Source organism: Taudactylus pleione, unplaced genomic scaffold, assembly GCF_031769625.1.
Source record: "Taudactylus pleione unplaced genomic scaffold, aTauple2 ptg000256l, whole genome shotgun sequence".
Classification (NCBI taxonomy): domain Eukaryota; kingdom Metazoa; phylum Chordata; class Amphibia; order Anura; family Myobatrachidae; genus Taudactylus; species Taudactylus pleione.
Window position 1 is genome coordinate 774,299 of NW_028284658.1, and position 12,649 is coordinate 786,947.

General features: G+C 42.4%; 1 protein-coding gene across 1 annotated transcript in view; it reads right to left on the bottom strand.

The window, feature by feature from the left end:
- Nucleotides 1-1,033: 1,033 nt before the first annotated feature.
- Nucleotides 1,034-12,649, bottom strand: part of LOC148514859 (protein-glutamine gamma-glutamyltransferase E-like) — a 116,749-nt gene continuing 105,133 nt past the window's right edge. Inside the window, exons 12-14 of the mRNA XM_088480767.1 lie at nucleotides 9,499-9,656; nucleotides 8,081-8,214; nucleotides 1,034-1,232 (exon numbers count right to left, since the gene is read on the bottom strand). Coding sequence (XP_088336893.1) covers nucleotides 1,076-1,232; nucleotides 8,081-8,214; nucleotides 9,499-9,656 — 449 coding nt within the window. The 3' untranslated portion in view covers nucleotides 1,034-1,075. The remainder of the gene's footprint in view (nucleotides 1,233-8,080; nucleotides 8,215-9,498; nucleotides 9,657-12,649) is intronic.

The window sequence follows — 12,649 nt, forward strand, 5'->3', positions numbered from 1 at the left end:
TCTTACCATATCTCCTGTTTTCCCCCCCCTCTCTTTTCCTTGATTCTGACCTGAGCTGTACTAAGCTCTGGAAAGTGATAAACTGCCAGCCACTCAGCTCCTAACTGTCATGTTACAGGCTGTGTTTGAAAAATGACAGAAGCTGAATGGTTGGTAGTTTATCACTTTTCAGAGCTTAACACATCTGCCCCCTGGTCTCTGTGGTGGATGGGTGGGGCTCACAAGGTTAGACACCACACTTGCTGAGATATGTATGTGTTACTTAGTGGACTCTACTTGATATTGGTCACATTGGTGTTAATTTTTATGCCCGGTGCCTATATAAAGAGGCATAAGTGCGGCATATAGCCCATAGTGTATATATAGCCGCACTTACTTGCTAGTGTGACATAATCTCGCCTAATTGGATTGAGCCCTTGCTAATTTTAATATACTTTGCCCATAGCGAAGAGCATGCATGTAATACACATAGGTAATTCAGTGTGCTGTACAGATCATTGACATTGAGTCAAAAGAGTTTTGTCCATGTAAACCTGAATTGTGGATAAGGGATAATGGGTATTTCATAATATTGTGAAAGAGTTTAATATTCCTTTTGGTGTCAGTAAATCAACATATTTTGAATATAATTTTCCCATAACATGTTGAAGGCTTGCTGCATGCCTTGGGTTTTTATAAATTAATGTTTAGATATAGGAGAAATCAATAACATATATGTCTGAATTCAGAAAGCAGATGTGAGCTATTTTCAATGACATATGAAACAAAGCAATCACTTTAACTCTTACTGATGGGATGATCTCTAATCAGAGCCTGTATCTGGCGACTGAAGCATTGTACATACCCTGAAAAAAATATTCCATGTTGCCACAATATGCAGTGATAAGGAATGTTCTTTTTTGCAAGCATATTGCAAAGTTTAAAAAATATGCCCCATAACTCTCTATAAAGGGAAAGAAAACACTTGTGGCCTGCTTTGATTATATATGAACATTGACTAACTTTATTTTCATTTTTAACCTGATAGCTACTATTCACGGTGTTGTATTATTCAATAGGTTAACAGTAAGCACAATTAGGGCGAATGTTCAGCCACATAAATAGATAGAAATGCCTTAATATCCTTAAATTTGTTGCATGTGAAGTTGATTAACAATTTCTTTTCTCCAGTCACATAAGGAACAATGTCCAAAGTAACATTCATCATCTTTGCAGGATCCAGAATGTCAAAACTGCAGGAATAGATAAAATGTTCCAATTATTTAAAGCAGTTTTATTTTACAATGTGCAAGTAAACATGAAGTGGGCCTCCTATTATCTATACCAGGGGTCTCCAACCTGTAGTTTTCGTTCTTAATTTTGGTAGCTCACCTAGCTGCAGTACTGTATTGACACCATGGGTGGAGCCACAGGGAAGCACGTCAGGTGATTCCCTCAGCCTCTACAGTAATCACCTGACTTGTTTCCTCGTGGTTCCACCCATGGCATCTACGCAATGGCGGAGCGAGTGACTACTGCCCAGCCCTGCCGGAAAATCACACAGCAGCCCTGCCTATATCTTTTTTGTTGTCTTTACTGCATGTACCTCCTTGGAGCTGGTAATTAACAGTGAAATGTGCCTGTGCTTACATTTTATTTACAAACTACAATAATATCAGTGTAATAATTAAATGCATTTTTATTTTCTATGAAACATATAATAAAATATATATATATATATATATATATATAATATATATATTTATATATATATTTTTATATATATATATATATATATATATAAACGACAGGCTTAATCCACGGCACTCAACCATCTGGGGTGCCCTTGGCATGTGACCACACCATCTACAGTTGCAGTTTGAAAAGCATGTGAGTGCCGAGTTTGTATGATATTTTTTATGTAGATGGTGTGGTCACATGCCAAGGGCACCCCAGATGGTTGAGTGCCGTGGATTAAGCCTGTCGTTTATTTAAATTTTGTGGTCACACTTGCTAGGGCACCCTGTTTTTCAAATGTAAGACAAACTTTTTTTCTTTTTCCAGGTGCTTATTAACTGATAGCCCTGGGTGTGGTCCTGTCTCTTTAAGGCAGGACCCAGTTTTCTGTTTAAAATGTATGCAAGCTTGAGCCAAAGGTGGCAGATCAAGTTTATTTATCTGAGAATCAGTGTAGGGACTGACCAGATGGGAATGACCGTGAAGCGGTGGTCAGCTTAACAAATTATTGCAATATTTTGGAACCAACATTCCCTATGTTCAAAGGAGTTGCAGTTTGAAAAGCATGTGAGTGCTGAGTTTGTATGATATTTTATATATATGTATATATATATATATATATATATATAAACTCAATTCCGGCACTCGCTGAGTATAATGCGTGAAATCGCGTGGTTGCCCTCCATGGACCACCAGTTCCGATATACACAACGAATAATGGCGGCACTCCACGACTGGTGTTCAAAGAACCATAAGCATTTTAATTCAGTAATCTTAGCTACATCTAATTTCACCAGACGATCGGAATTTAAAAGATTGTCTGGTGAAATTAGATGTAGCTAAGATTAGGAAAAAACCTCAACACTTTCTCTCTTTGAAGAATGGTTACCATCGATGTTTAGGGTGTATCACATGTAGAGCAGTGATTTTGGGAGACACGTTTAATCACCCACACACAGGCAAGAAATTTTGTATTAGATTCCCCGTTACTTGTAGTACGATGTTTGTAGTCTACTTACTGTTTTGCCCATGTGGACTTAATTATGTGGGCAAAACAGAACGTCAAATTAAAAAGCGCATGGCCTTAGATCGTTCGGCCATCCGTTTAGGGATTAATGCTGGCTTTAGTGATCAACCTGTAGCCAGGCATTGGATAGCCCTGAAACATACAGTAGCTGACTTAAGATTTAATATAGATCATCTCCCACCTAGTATTAGGGGGGTAATAGACCTCAAAGGTTGTTGCAGGCAGAATGCAGATGGATTTATAAACTTGGTACGATGGCCCCTAAAGGACTTAATGAGTCTTTAGGCCTGCAATGCTTTTTGTAGACACCTTTTATAATTATGTTTTTCATTATTATATTTTTTTGGATCTAACAGGTGTGATCAGGGTTTATATATTCCTATATGTATTGTGTGGGAGGTAGTTGTCAATTTTGTATATCTGATTAATTCTACACTGTTTATGATTTATGCCCCTGATATTCGATGGTTTCACTATAGTTATATTTTGTGCATATATAACTATTTGGCATATTTTAAGAGGTGACCATGACTGGGATTTAGCTAGTGCTTTGTGGTATATATCTAGACGCTCTATGTTAAACTGTTTTATGAATTAACAATCCTATTTAACGTTTTGTATTTTCCGACAACAGTTTTTGTTGCCATGGTTATGTGGGTGAGTCATGTGACCCGGTGACGTCACGGACGCAGCCTGATGACGTCACTCTATCCGCGGGTGCTGGACGCGGGTTAGTTGTGACTGATGGAGGTGGACGCTGATGTTCCGGTTCACCTGATGAAGGTAATTTTTAATTATGTGTGTATTTAATGTGTTTTTGTATGTCAGTTATTTGTATCCCAGATGAAGGGCTGATGGCCGAAACGTTGGATTTCGTGGAGTGCCGCCATTATTCGTTGTGTGTGTTTGTGTGTATATATATATATATATATATATATATACAGTCAGGTCCATAAATATTGGGACATTGACAGAATTTTCATATTTTGGCCTCTATTCACCACCACAATGGCTTTGAAATGAAACAAAGAAGATGTGCTTTAACTGCAGACTTTCAGATTTAATTTGAGGGTAATTACATCAAAATCGGGTGAACGGTGTAGGAATTACAACAGTTTCAATATGTGCCTCCCACTTTTTAAGGGGCCAAAAGTAATGGGACTATCAACTCAAAAGCTATTTCATGGACAAGTGTGGGCTATTTCCTCGTTATTTCATTATAAATTATAAATTAAGCAGGTAAAAGGTCTGGAGTTGATTCTAGGTGTGACATTTGCATTTGGAATCAGTTGCTGTCGACTCTCAATATGAGATCCAAAGAGCTGTCACTATCAGTGAAGCAAGCCATCATTAGGCTGAAAAATCAAACAAACCCATCAGAGAGATAGCAAAAACATTAGGTGTGGCCAAATCAACTATTTGGAACATTCTTAAAAAGAAAGAACGCACCGGAGAGCTCAGCAACACCAAAAGACCCGGAAGACCACGGAAAACAACTGTGGTGGATGACAAAAGAATTATTTCCCTGGTGAAGAAAAACCCCTTCTCGACAGTTGGCCAAATCAAGAACACTCTCCAGGAGGTAGATGTATATGTGTCAAAGTCAACAATCAAGAGAAGACTTCACAAGAGTGAATATAGAGGGGTCACCACAAGATGCAAACCATTGGTGAGCCACAAAAACAGGAAGACCAGATTAGAGTTTGCCAAACAACATCTAAAAAAGCCATTGCAGTTCTGGACAGATGAGACAAAGATCAACTTGTACCAGAGTGATGGGAAGAGAAGAGAAGGAAAGGAACTGCTCATGATCCAAAACATACCACCTCATCAGTGAAGCATGGTGGTGGTAGTGTCATGGCGTGGGCATGCATGGCTGCCAATGGAACTGGTTCCCTTGTATTTATTGATGATGTGACTGCTGACAAAAGCAGCAGAATGAATTCTGAAGTGTTTCAGGCAATATTATATGCTCATATTCATTCAAATGTTTCAGAACTCATTGGACAGAGCTTCACAGTGCAGATGGACAATGACCCGAAGCATACTGCAAAAGCAACCAAAGAGGTTTTTAAGGCTAAAAAGTGGAATGTTATGCAATGGCCAAGTCAATCCCCTGACCTGAATCCGATTGAGCATGCATTTCACTTGATGAAGACAAAACTGAAGGGAAAATGCCCCAAGAACAAGCAGGAACTGAAGACATTTGCAGTAGAGGCCTGGCAGAGCATCACCAGGGATGAAACCCAGCGTCTGGTGATGTCTATGCGTTCCAGACTTCAGGCTGTAATTGCCTGCAAAGGATTTGCAACAAAGTATTAAAAAGTGAAAGTTAGATTTAGGATTGTTTAGTTTGTCCCATTAATTTTGGCCCCTTAAAAAGTGGGAGGCACATATAGAAACCATTGTAATTCCTACACCGTTCACCTGATTTGGATGTAATTACCCTCAAATTAAATCTGAAAGTTTGTAGTTAAACCACATCTTGTTTGTTTCATTTCAAAGCCATTGTGGTGGTGAATAGAGGACAAAATATGAAAATTCTGTCAATGTCCCAATATTTATGGACCTGACTGTGTGTGTGTATATATATATATATATATATATATATATATATGTGTATATATATATATATATATATATATATATTAACCAGATGCAGAGCAATACAACGAGAACACCTCAAATAAAATGAATGTTGACAGAACCAATTTCATCATGGGCGAAGCTGAGGGCAACAGCTACTGTTAAATAATATAGATGGAGTGTTTCAGGTAAATGTTGTCTAATGCCTTAGTGGGGCTGCTCTACATACAGTGCATCCAGAAAAGTACACATTTTGTTGTTACAACCTTATTCCAAAATGGAATAAATTAATTTTTGTCCTCAAAATTCTACATACAACACCCTATAATGACAACGTGTAAAAAGTTTATTTTTAGATTTTTGCAAATGTAATAAAAAAAACAAAACTAAGAAATCACATGTAAATAAGTATTCACGGCCTTTGCCATGAAGCTCAAATTGAGCTCAGGTGCACCCTGTTTCCACTGATCATCCTTAGATGTTCCTACAGCTTAATTGGAGTCCACCTGTGGTAAATTCAGTTGATTGGACATGATTTTGAAAGGCATACACATGTCTATATAAGGTCCCACAATTGACAGTGCATGTCAGAGCACAAACCAAGCATAAAGTCCAAGGAATTGTCTGTAGAACGCCGAGACAGGATTGTCTCGAGTCACAAATCTGGGAAAGGGTACAGAAAAATATCTGCTGCTTTGAAGGTCCCAATGAGCACAGTGGCCTCCAGCATCCGTAAATGGAAGAAGTTCGGAACCACCAGGACTCTTCCTAGAGTTGGCCGGTCGTATAAACAGCGATCGGGGGACAAGGGCCCTAGTCATGGAGGTGATCAAGAACCCGATGATCATTCTGTCAGAGCTACAGCATTCATCTGTGTGGAGAGGAGAACCTTCCAGAAGGACAACCATCTCTGCAGCAATCCACCAATCAGGCCTGTATGGTAGAGTGGCCAGACGGAAGCCACTCCTTAGTAAAAAGCACATGGCAGCCTGCCTGGAGTTTGCAAAAATGCACCTGAGGACACTCAGACCATGAGAAACAAAATTCTCTGGTCTGATGAGACAAAGATTGAACTCTTTGGCGTGAATGCCAGGCATTATGTTTGGAGGGAACCAGGCACTGCTCATTACCAGGCCAATACCATCCCTACAGTGAAGCACAGTGGTGGCAGCATCATGCTGTGGGGATGTTTTTCAGCTGCAGGAACTGGGAGACTAGTCAGGATAGATGGAAAAATGAATGCAGCAATGTACAGAGACATCCTGGATGAAAACCTGCTCCAGAGCGCTCTTGACCTCAGACTGGGGCGACGGTTTATCTTTCAGCAGGACAACGACTCTGAGCACACAGCCAAGATGTCAAAGGAGTGGCTTCAGGACAACTCTGTGAATGTCCTTGCGTGGCCCAGCCAGAGGCCAGACTTGAATCCAATTGAACATCTCTGGAGATATCTGAAAATGGCTGTGCACCGACGCTTCCCATCCAACCTGATGGAGCTTGAGAGGTGCTGTAAAGAGGAATGGATGAAACTGCCCAAAGATAGCTGTGCCAAGCTTGTGGCATCATATTCAAAAAGACTTGAGTCTGTAATTGCTGCCAAATTTGCATCAACAAAGTACTGAGCAAAGGCTGTGAATACTTATGTACATGTGATTTTAGTGTTTTTTTTGTTTTTGTTTTAAATTAAATTAGCAAAAATCTCAAAAAAAATTCTACATGTTGTCATTATGGGGTATTGTGTGTATTTTGAGGACAAAAATGAATTTATTCCATTTTGGAATAAGGCTGTAACATAACCAAATGTGGAAAAAGTGAAGCGCTGTGAATACTTTCTGGATGCACTGTATATCAGCATATGACCCATGAAGACTACATTACATCTGCACACTTTTAGGGCAGTTTTCTATGCACGGGACAATATCACCCATACTGGACCTGTGCACAACTGCTCTCTGTGTGCTGACGTGAAGCCCAATGCACTGACCGATATGTCAGGATGGTGAATGTTAGTTTATGTGCTGCTTGTGGTGTAGCATAAAAGATTGTTCCCATATGATGGATGTGTGTTATTCAAATTTAAAGGAGTTAAAATAAAAAGTAGAGTAGAGGCACAATTTTAAAAATTCCTCTACTGCCTGAGATTGTCCTTTCTGAAGGTCCACTTCCCATTTGGGAAATTAAGAAGATGTTTGTAACATTTCCATTCTAACTACATTTATTATTTCTGCTGGTAGGTTATAAGTGTCCCGCATCTAGGCACTTATTTTTTGTGAAAAACACAAAAATATATTTTTTATATTTATATATATAGTTTATAATAGAGTATTTTGCAATGAAACCACTGACACAGAGTAGGAATATAAATACCTGTGATAACAAAAAAGCATTACCATTGTACCAAGTCAGGTGACATCTGTTAGGGTACTACTGACAACTCTACCCAGTTACTAATTTCATTCATTCAGTACAAGGTGTTGTCCTGTCAATTAGATGTCAGCCATGGAGGTGGCTGACATCTAGGGCAGAATAATTACAGGGAAGGGAATGACATGCAGGTCGTACGTTTTCAAATCGTCCCGTGTTTGGGGGCCTTAATAAAATGAGAGCTGATACTTTATATAGATCTATCTATCTATCTATCTATCTATCTATCTATCTATCTATCTATCTCAGATCCTGATGAGTAGAATAGAAAGGTGTAAGATGCATTGTTCCATGCTTCAACAATGTCACCATCAGCATTGCACTCACCTTTTCGTTACGTTATCTTTTGTTAAACCGCTGCCCTCTGCTGTCAGCACACAGTCTCTCACAGCCGTAGGCAGAGGATTAGTAAATCTGACTTCTATAGTCACTGGTTTGCCCAACACAGCTGGTCCAAGAGCCTGAAGGAGAAAAACAACCCACAATTGTTCAAAACCTTCTTAGCAAAAGAATGAATATTTTTGCACCAAAGGTATATAAAAAAAAAACATTAGTTATACAGGGAAAGTTGCGTAACTGCTGTCATTCCTGAATGAAAAAATAGTAAGGGCCTAGCTGATCAGCGAAACTGTGACCATTAAGGACAAATACAATTTTGAAGACATCATGACACATTTCGATGCCAAAGATCATCAGAACGGTCTGTGAGAAACCTGGATAGCTGGCAGGTGTGAAGAGGACTTGTTTTGTGTTGACCTTTATTAAACTGAACTTTTATTGACCTCTAAGGCCACTATAAAGCAAACCATTTTGGTATATTGGGTAATAGCATCTGATTCTTTACCAACGACTTGTTCAGTATGCTAGATGCTGAGATATATTTTGTTTCACAGTTTGCTTATTGGCATTAGGTGTAGTTTAATTTTTTTGCCTTCCCCGGGTCTCTCTTCATCTGTACCGGCCTAATTTCTTCTCTCATTCACAGTCACGTTCTCTGGACACGGGGCAGCATCAGGCATGGGTGGAGTGTTCAGGAGAAGATATGACCAGCTGTGTGCTGCTGCTTCGTGGAGACCAATACTGGCAAAGGACAGGAGGAGATATAAAGAGATTGCATAACAGCCTCCTCGCCATTTGTCATCTGCATTTACTGGACCTTGTTTAATAAGTAAAATGATTTTAAAGCCATAGCATTTAGGGTCTGATTCTGAATAGACGTAGCTCTGTATACAGCCGCCAATAGGAAGAATTGACAATTGGTGCATGTGCACAAGTGAATATACGCATTTTTTCTATATGTATCGCTAGACGATTCTGTTGGATGGATCTCTCCTTTTGCGAAATGGGTGGCAATATTGTGATCACATGCAAGAGTTCCCTTTCATGGGAGTGTCGTGGGCATGTAGCTTGAGTTCCGTGCATATTATGAGTCACGAATACAGCGCATGGTAGCCGGTTTCTGACTGATCTCTTGCACCAAGCATGGGTCAAGTGCCAATACTAATGATGATGGTTTCAGCTGTGGACAGTAAAACAGTGAGCATTACAGCTTCCCGCCTACGGATACTCACATTACCATAAATTAGTAAATCTGTCTTCCTGCGGTTACAATTACTTTGTGCCCATCTCAGAATTAGGCCCTTAATCTGCAATTTTAAAGGCTTTATACTATTTGCAAATAAATAACTTCAACCAAGCTGACTCATTATAAAGATCTAGACCGGATATAATGGAAATGACTTAACCTTGGTTATGAGTGGTGGGTTCTTCAAGGTGATGTTTGCTTCCACAAAGAGATCACCCCAGTCTTTAACCTGACATACAGCAGTCATGTAGATCATGTTATCAGTAGTCAATGCTTTTTCATACTGAGCATATGTAATTTTTAGTGGGATCTTCTTCACTGTAAAAGTAAGACAATAAAATAAAAATGAGCCATTAGTGACAAGCAGCGGGTTGTGGTGTGATGTATGGGGCTGTGGTAAGAAACAGGAGTGAGAAACAGGGGCCGGTGGTGAGATGCATGGGGCTGTGGTGAGATGCATGGGGCTGTGGTGAAATATAGGATGCTGTGGTGAAATGCAGGGGCAGTAGTGAGAAGCAGGAGACTGTTGCGAGATGCAGGGGGCAGTAGTGAGATGCAGGGGGCTGTGGTGAGATGCATGGGGCAATAGTAAGAAGCAGGAGACTGTTGTGAGATGCAGGGGACTGTGGTGAAATATAGGATGCTGTGGTAAAATGCAGGGGGCAGTAGTGAGATGCATGGAGCAGTAGTAAGAAGCAGGAGGCTGTGGTGAAATATAGGATGCTGTGGTGAAATGCAGGGAGCAGTAGTGAGATGCATGGGGCAGTAGTAAGAAATAGGAGACTGTTGTGAGATACAGGGGACTGCGGTGAAATATAGGATGCTGTGGTGAAATGCAGGGTGCAGTAGTGAGATGAGGGGGGCTGTGGTGAGATGCATGGGGCAGTAGTAAGAAGCAGGAAGCTGTGTTAAGATGCTGAGGACTGGCATAGGTTATTATGTAATGCAGGGGGCTGTGGTGACATGGAGTAGGTTATGAGATAAAGGGAACTGTGGCAGGATGCAGGGGACTGTGGTGACATGGCGTAGGTTGTTAGGAGATACGGGACTGTGGCAGGATGCAGGGGACTGTGTTGACATGGCATAGGTTGCTATGAGATACAGGGGCTGTGGTGAGATGTAGTGGACTGTGGTGACATGACGTAGGTTGTGAGATACAAGGGGCTGTGCAGGGATGCAGGGGGCTGTGGTGACATGGCGTAGGTTGTTGTGTGATGCAGGGGCTGTGGTGAGATGTAGGGGACTGTGGTGACATGGCGTAGGTTGTTGGGGACTGTGGTGATATCGCGTAGGTTGTTGTGAGATACAAGGGACTGGTGGGGTGTAGGGGACTGTGGTGACATGGCGTAGGTTGTTGTGAGATACAGGGGGCTGTGGTGAGTTGTAGGGGACTGTCGTGACATGGCATAGGTTGTTATGAGATACGGGGCTGTGGCAGGATGCAGGTGACTGTGGTGACATGGCGTAGGTTGTTATGAGATACGAGGCTGTGGCAAAATGCAGGGGGACTGTGGTGACATGGCGTAGGTTGTTATGAGATACAAGGGACTGGTGGGATGCAGGGGACTGTAGTGACATGGCATAGGTTGTTATGAGATACAGGGGGCTCTGGTGAGATGTAGGGGACTGTGGTGACATGGCGTAGGTTATTATGAGATACAAGGGGCTGTGGTGGGATGTAGGGGGCTGTGGTTACATGGTGTAGGTTGTTATGAGGTGCAGGGGGCTGTTGTGAGATGTAGGGGACTGTGGTGACATGGCGTAGGTTGTTATGAGATACAGGGGACTGTAGTGACATGGCGTAGGTTGTTGTGAGATACAGGAGGCTGTTGTGAGATGTAGGGGACTGTGGTGACATGGAGTAGGTTGTTATGAGATACGGGGCTGTGGCAGGATGCAGGGGACTGTGGTGACATGGCGTTGGTTATGAGATACGGGCCTGTGGTGACATGGCATAGGTTGTTGTGAGATACAAGGGACTGGTGGGATGTAGGGGAGTGTGGTGACATGGCGTAGGTTGTTGTGAGATACAGGGGGCTGTGGTGAGTTGTAGGGGACTGTGGTGACATGGCGTAGGTTATGAGATACGGGGTTGTGGTGACATGACATAGGTTGTTGTGAGATACAAGGGACTGGTGGGATGTAGGGGAGTGTGGTGACATTGCGTAGGTTGTTGTGAGATACAGGGGGCTGTGGTGAGTTGTAGGGGACTGTCGTGACATGGCGTAGGTTGTTATGAGATACGAGGCTGTGGCAGGATGCAGGGGACTGTGGTGACATGGCGAAGGTTATGAGATACGGGGCTGTGGTGACATGGCATAGGTTGTTGTGAGATACAAGGGACTGGTGGGATGCAGGGGGACTGTGGTGACATGGTGTAGGTTGTTATGAGATACGAGGCTGTGGCAGGATGCAGGGGACTGTGGTGACATGGCATAGGTTATGAAATACGGGGCTGTGGTGACATGGCATAGGTTGTTGTGAGATAAAAGGGACTGGTGGGATGTAGGGGACTGTGGTGACATGGCGTAGGTTATGAGATACAGGGCTGTGGTGACATGGCATAGGTTGTTGTGAGATAAAAGGGACTGGTGGGATGTAGGGGACTGTGGTGACATGGCGTAGGTTATGAGATACAGGGCTGTGGTGACATGGCATAGGTTGTTGTGAGATACAAGGGACTGGTGGGATGCAGGGGGACTGTGGTGACATCGCGTAGGTTGTTGTGAGATACAAGGGACTGGTGGGGTGTAGGGGACTGTGGTGACATGGCGTGGGTTGTTGTGAGATACAGGGGGCTGTGGAGAGTTGTAGGGGACTGTCGAGACATGGCGTAGGTTGTTATGAGATACGAGGCTGTGGCAAAATGCAGGGGACTGTAGTGACATGGCGTAGGTTGTTATGAGATGCAGGGGGCTGTTGTGAGATGTAGGGGACTGTGGTGACATGGCGTAGGTTGTTATGAGATACAAGGGACTGGTGGGATGCAGGGGACTGTAGTGACATGGCATAGGTTGTTATGAGATGCAGGGGGCTGTTGTGAGATGTAGGGGACTGTGGTGACATGGCTTAGGTTATTATGAGATACAGGGGGCTGTGGTGGGATGTAGGGGGCTGTGGTTACATGGTGTAGGTTGTTATGAGGTGCAGGGGGCTGTTGTGAGATGTAGGGGACTGTGATGACATGGCGTAGATTGTTATGAGATACAGGGGGCTATGGTGGGATGCAGGGGACTGTAGTGACATGGCGTAGGTTGTTGTGAGATACAGGAGGCTGTTGTGAGATGTAGGGGACTGTGGTGACAGGGAGT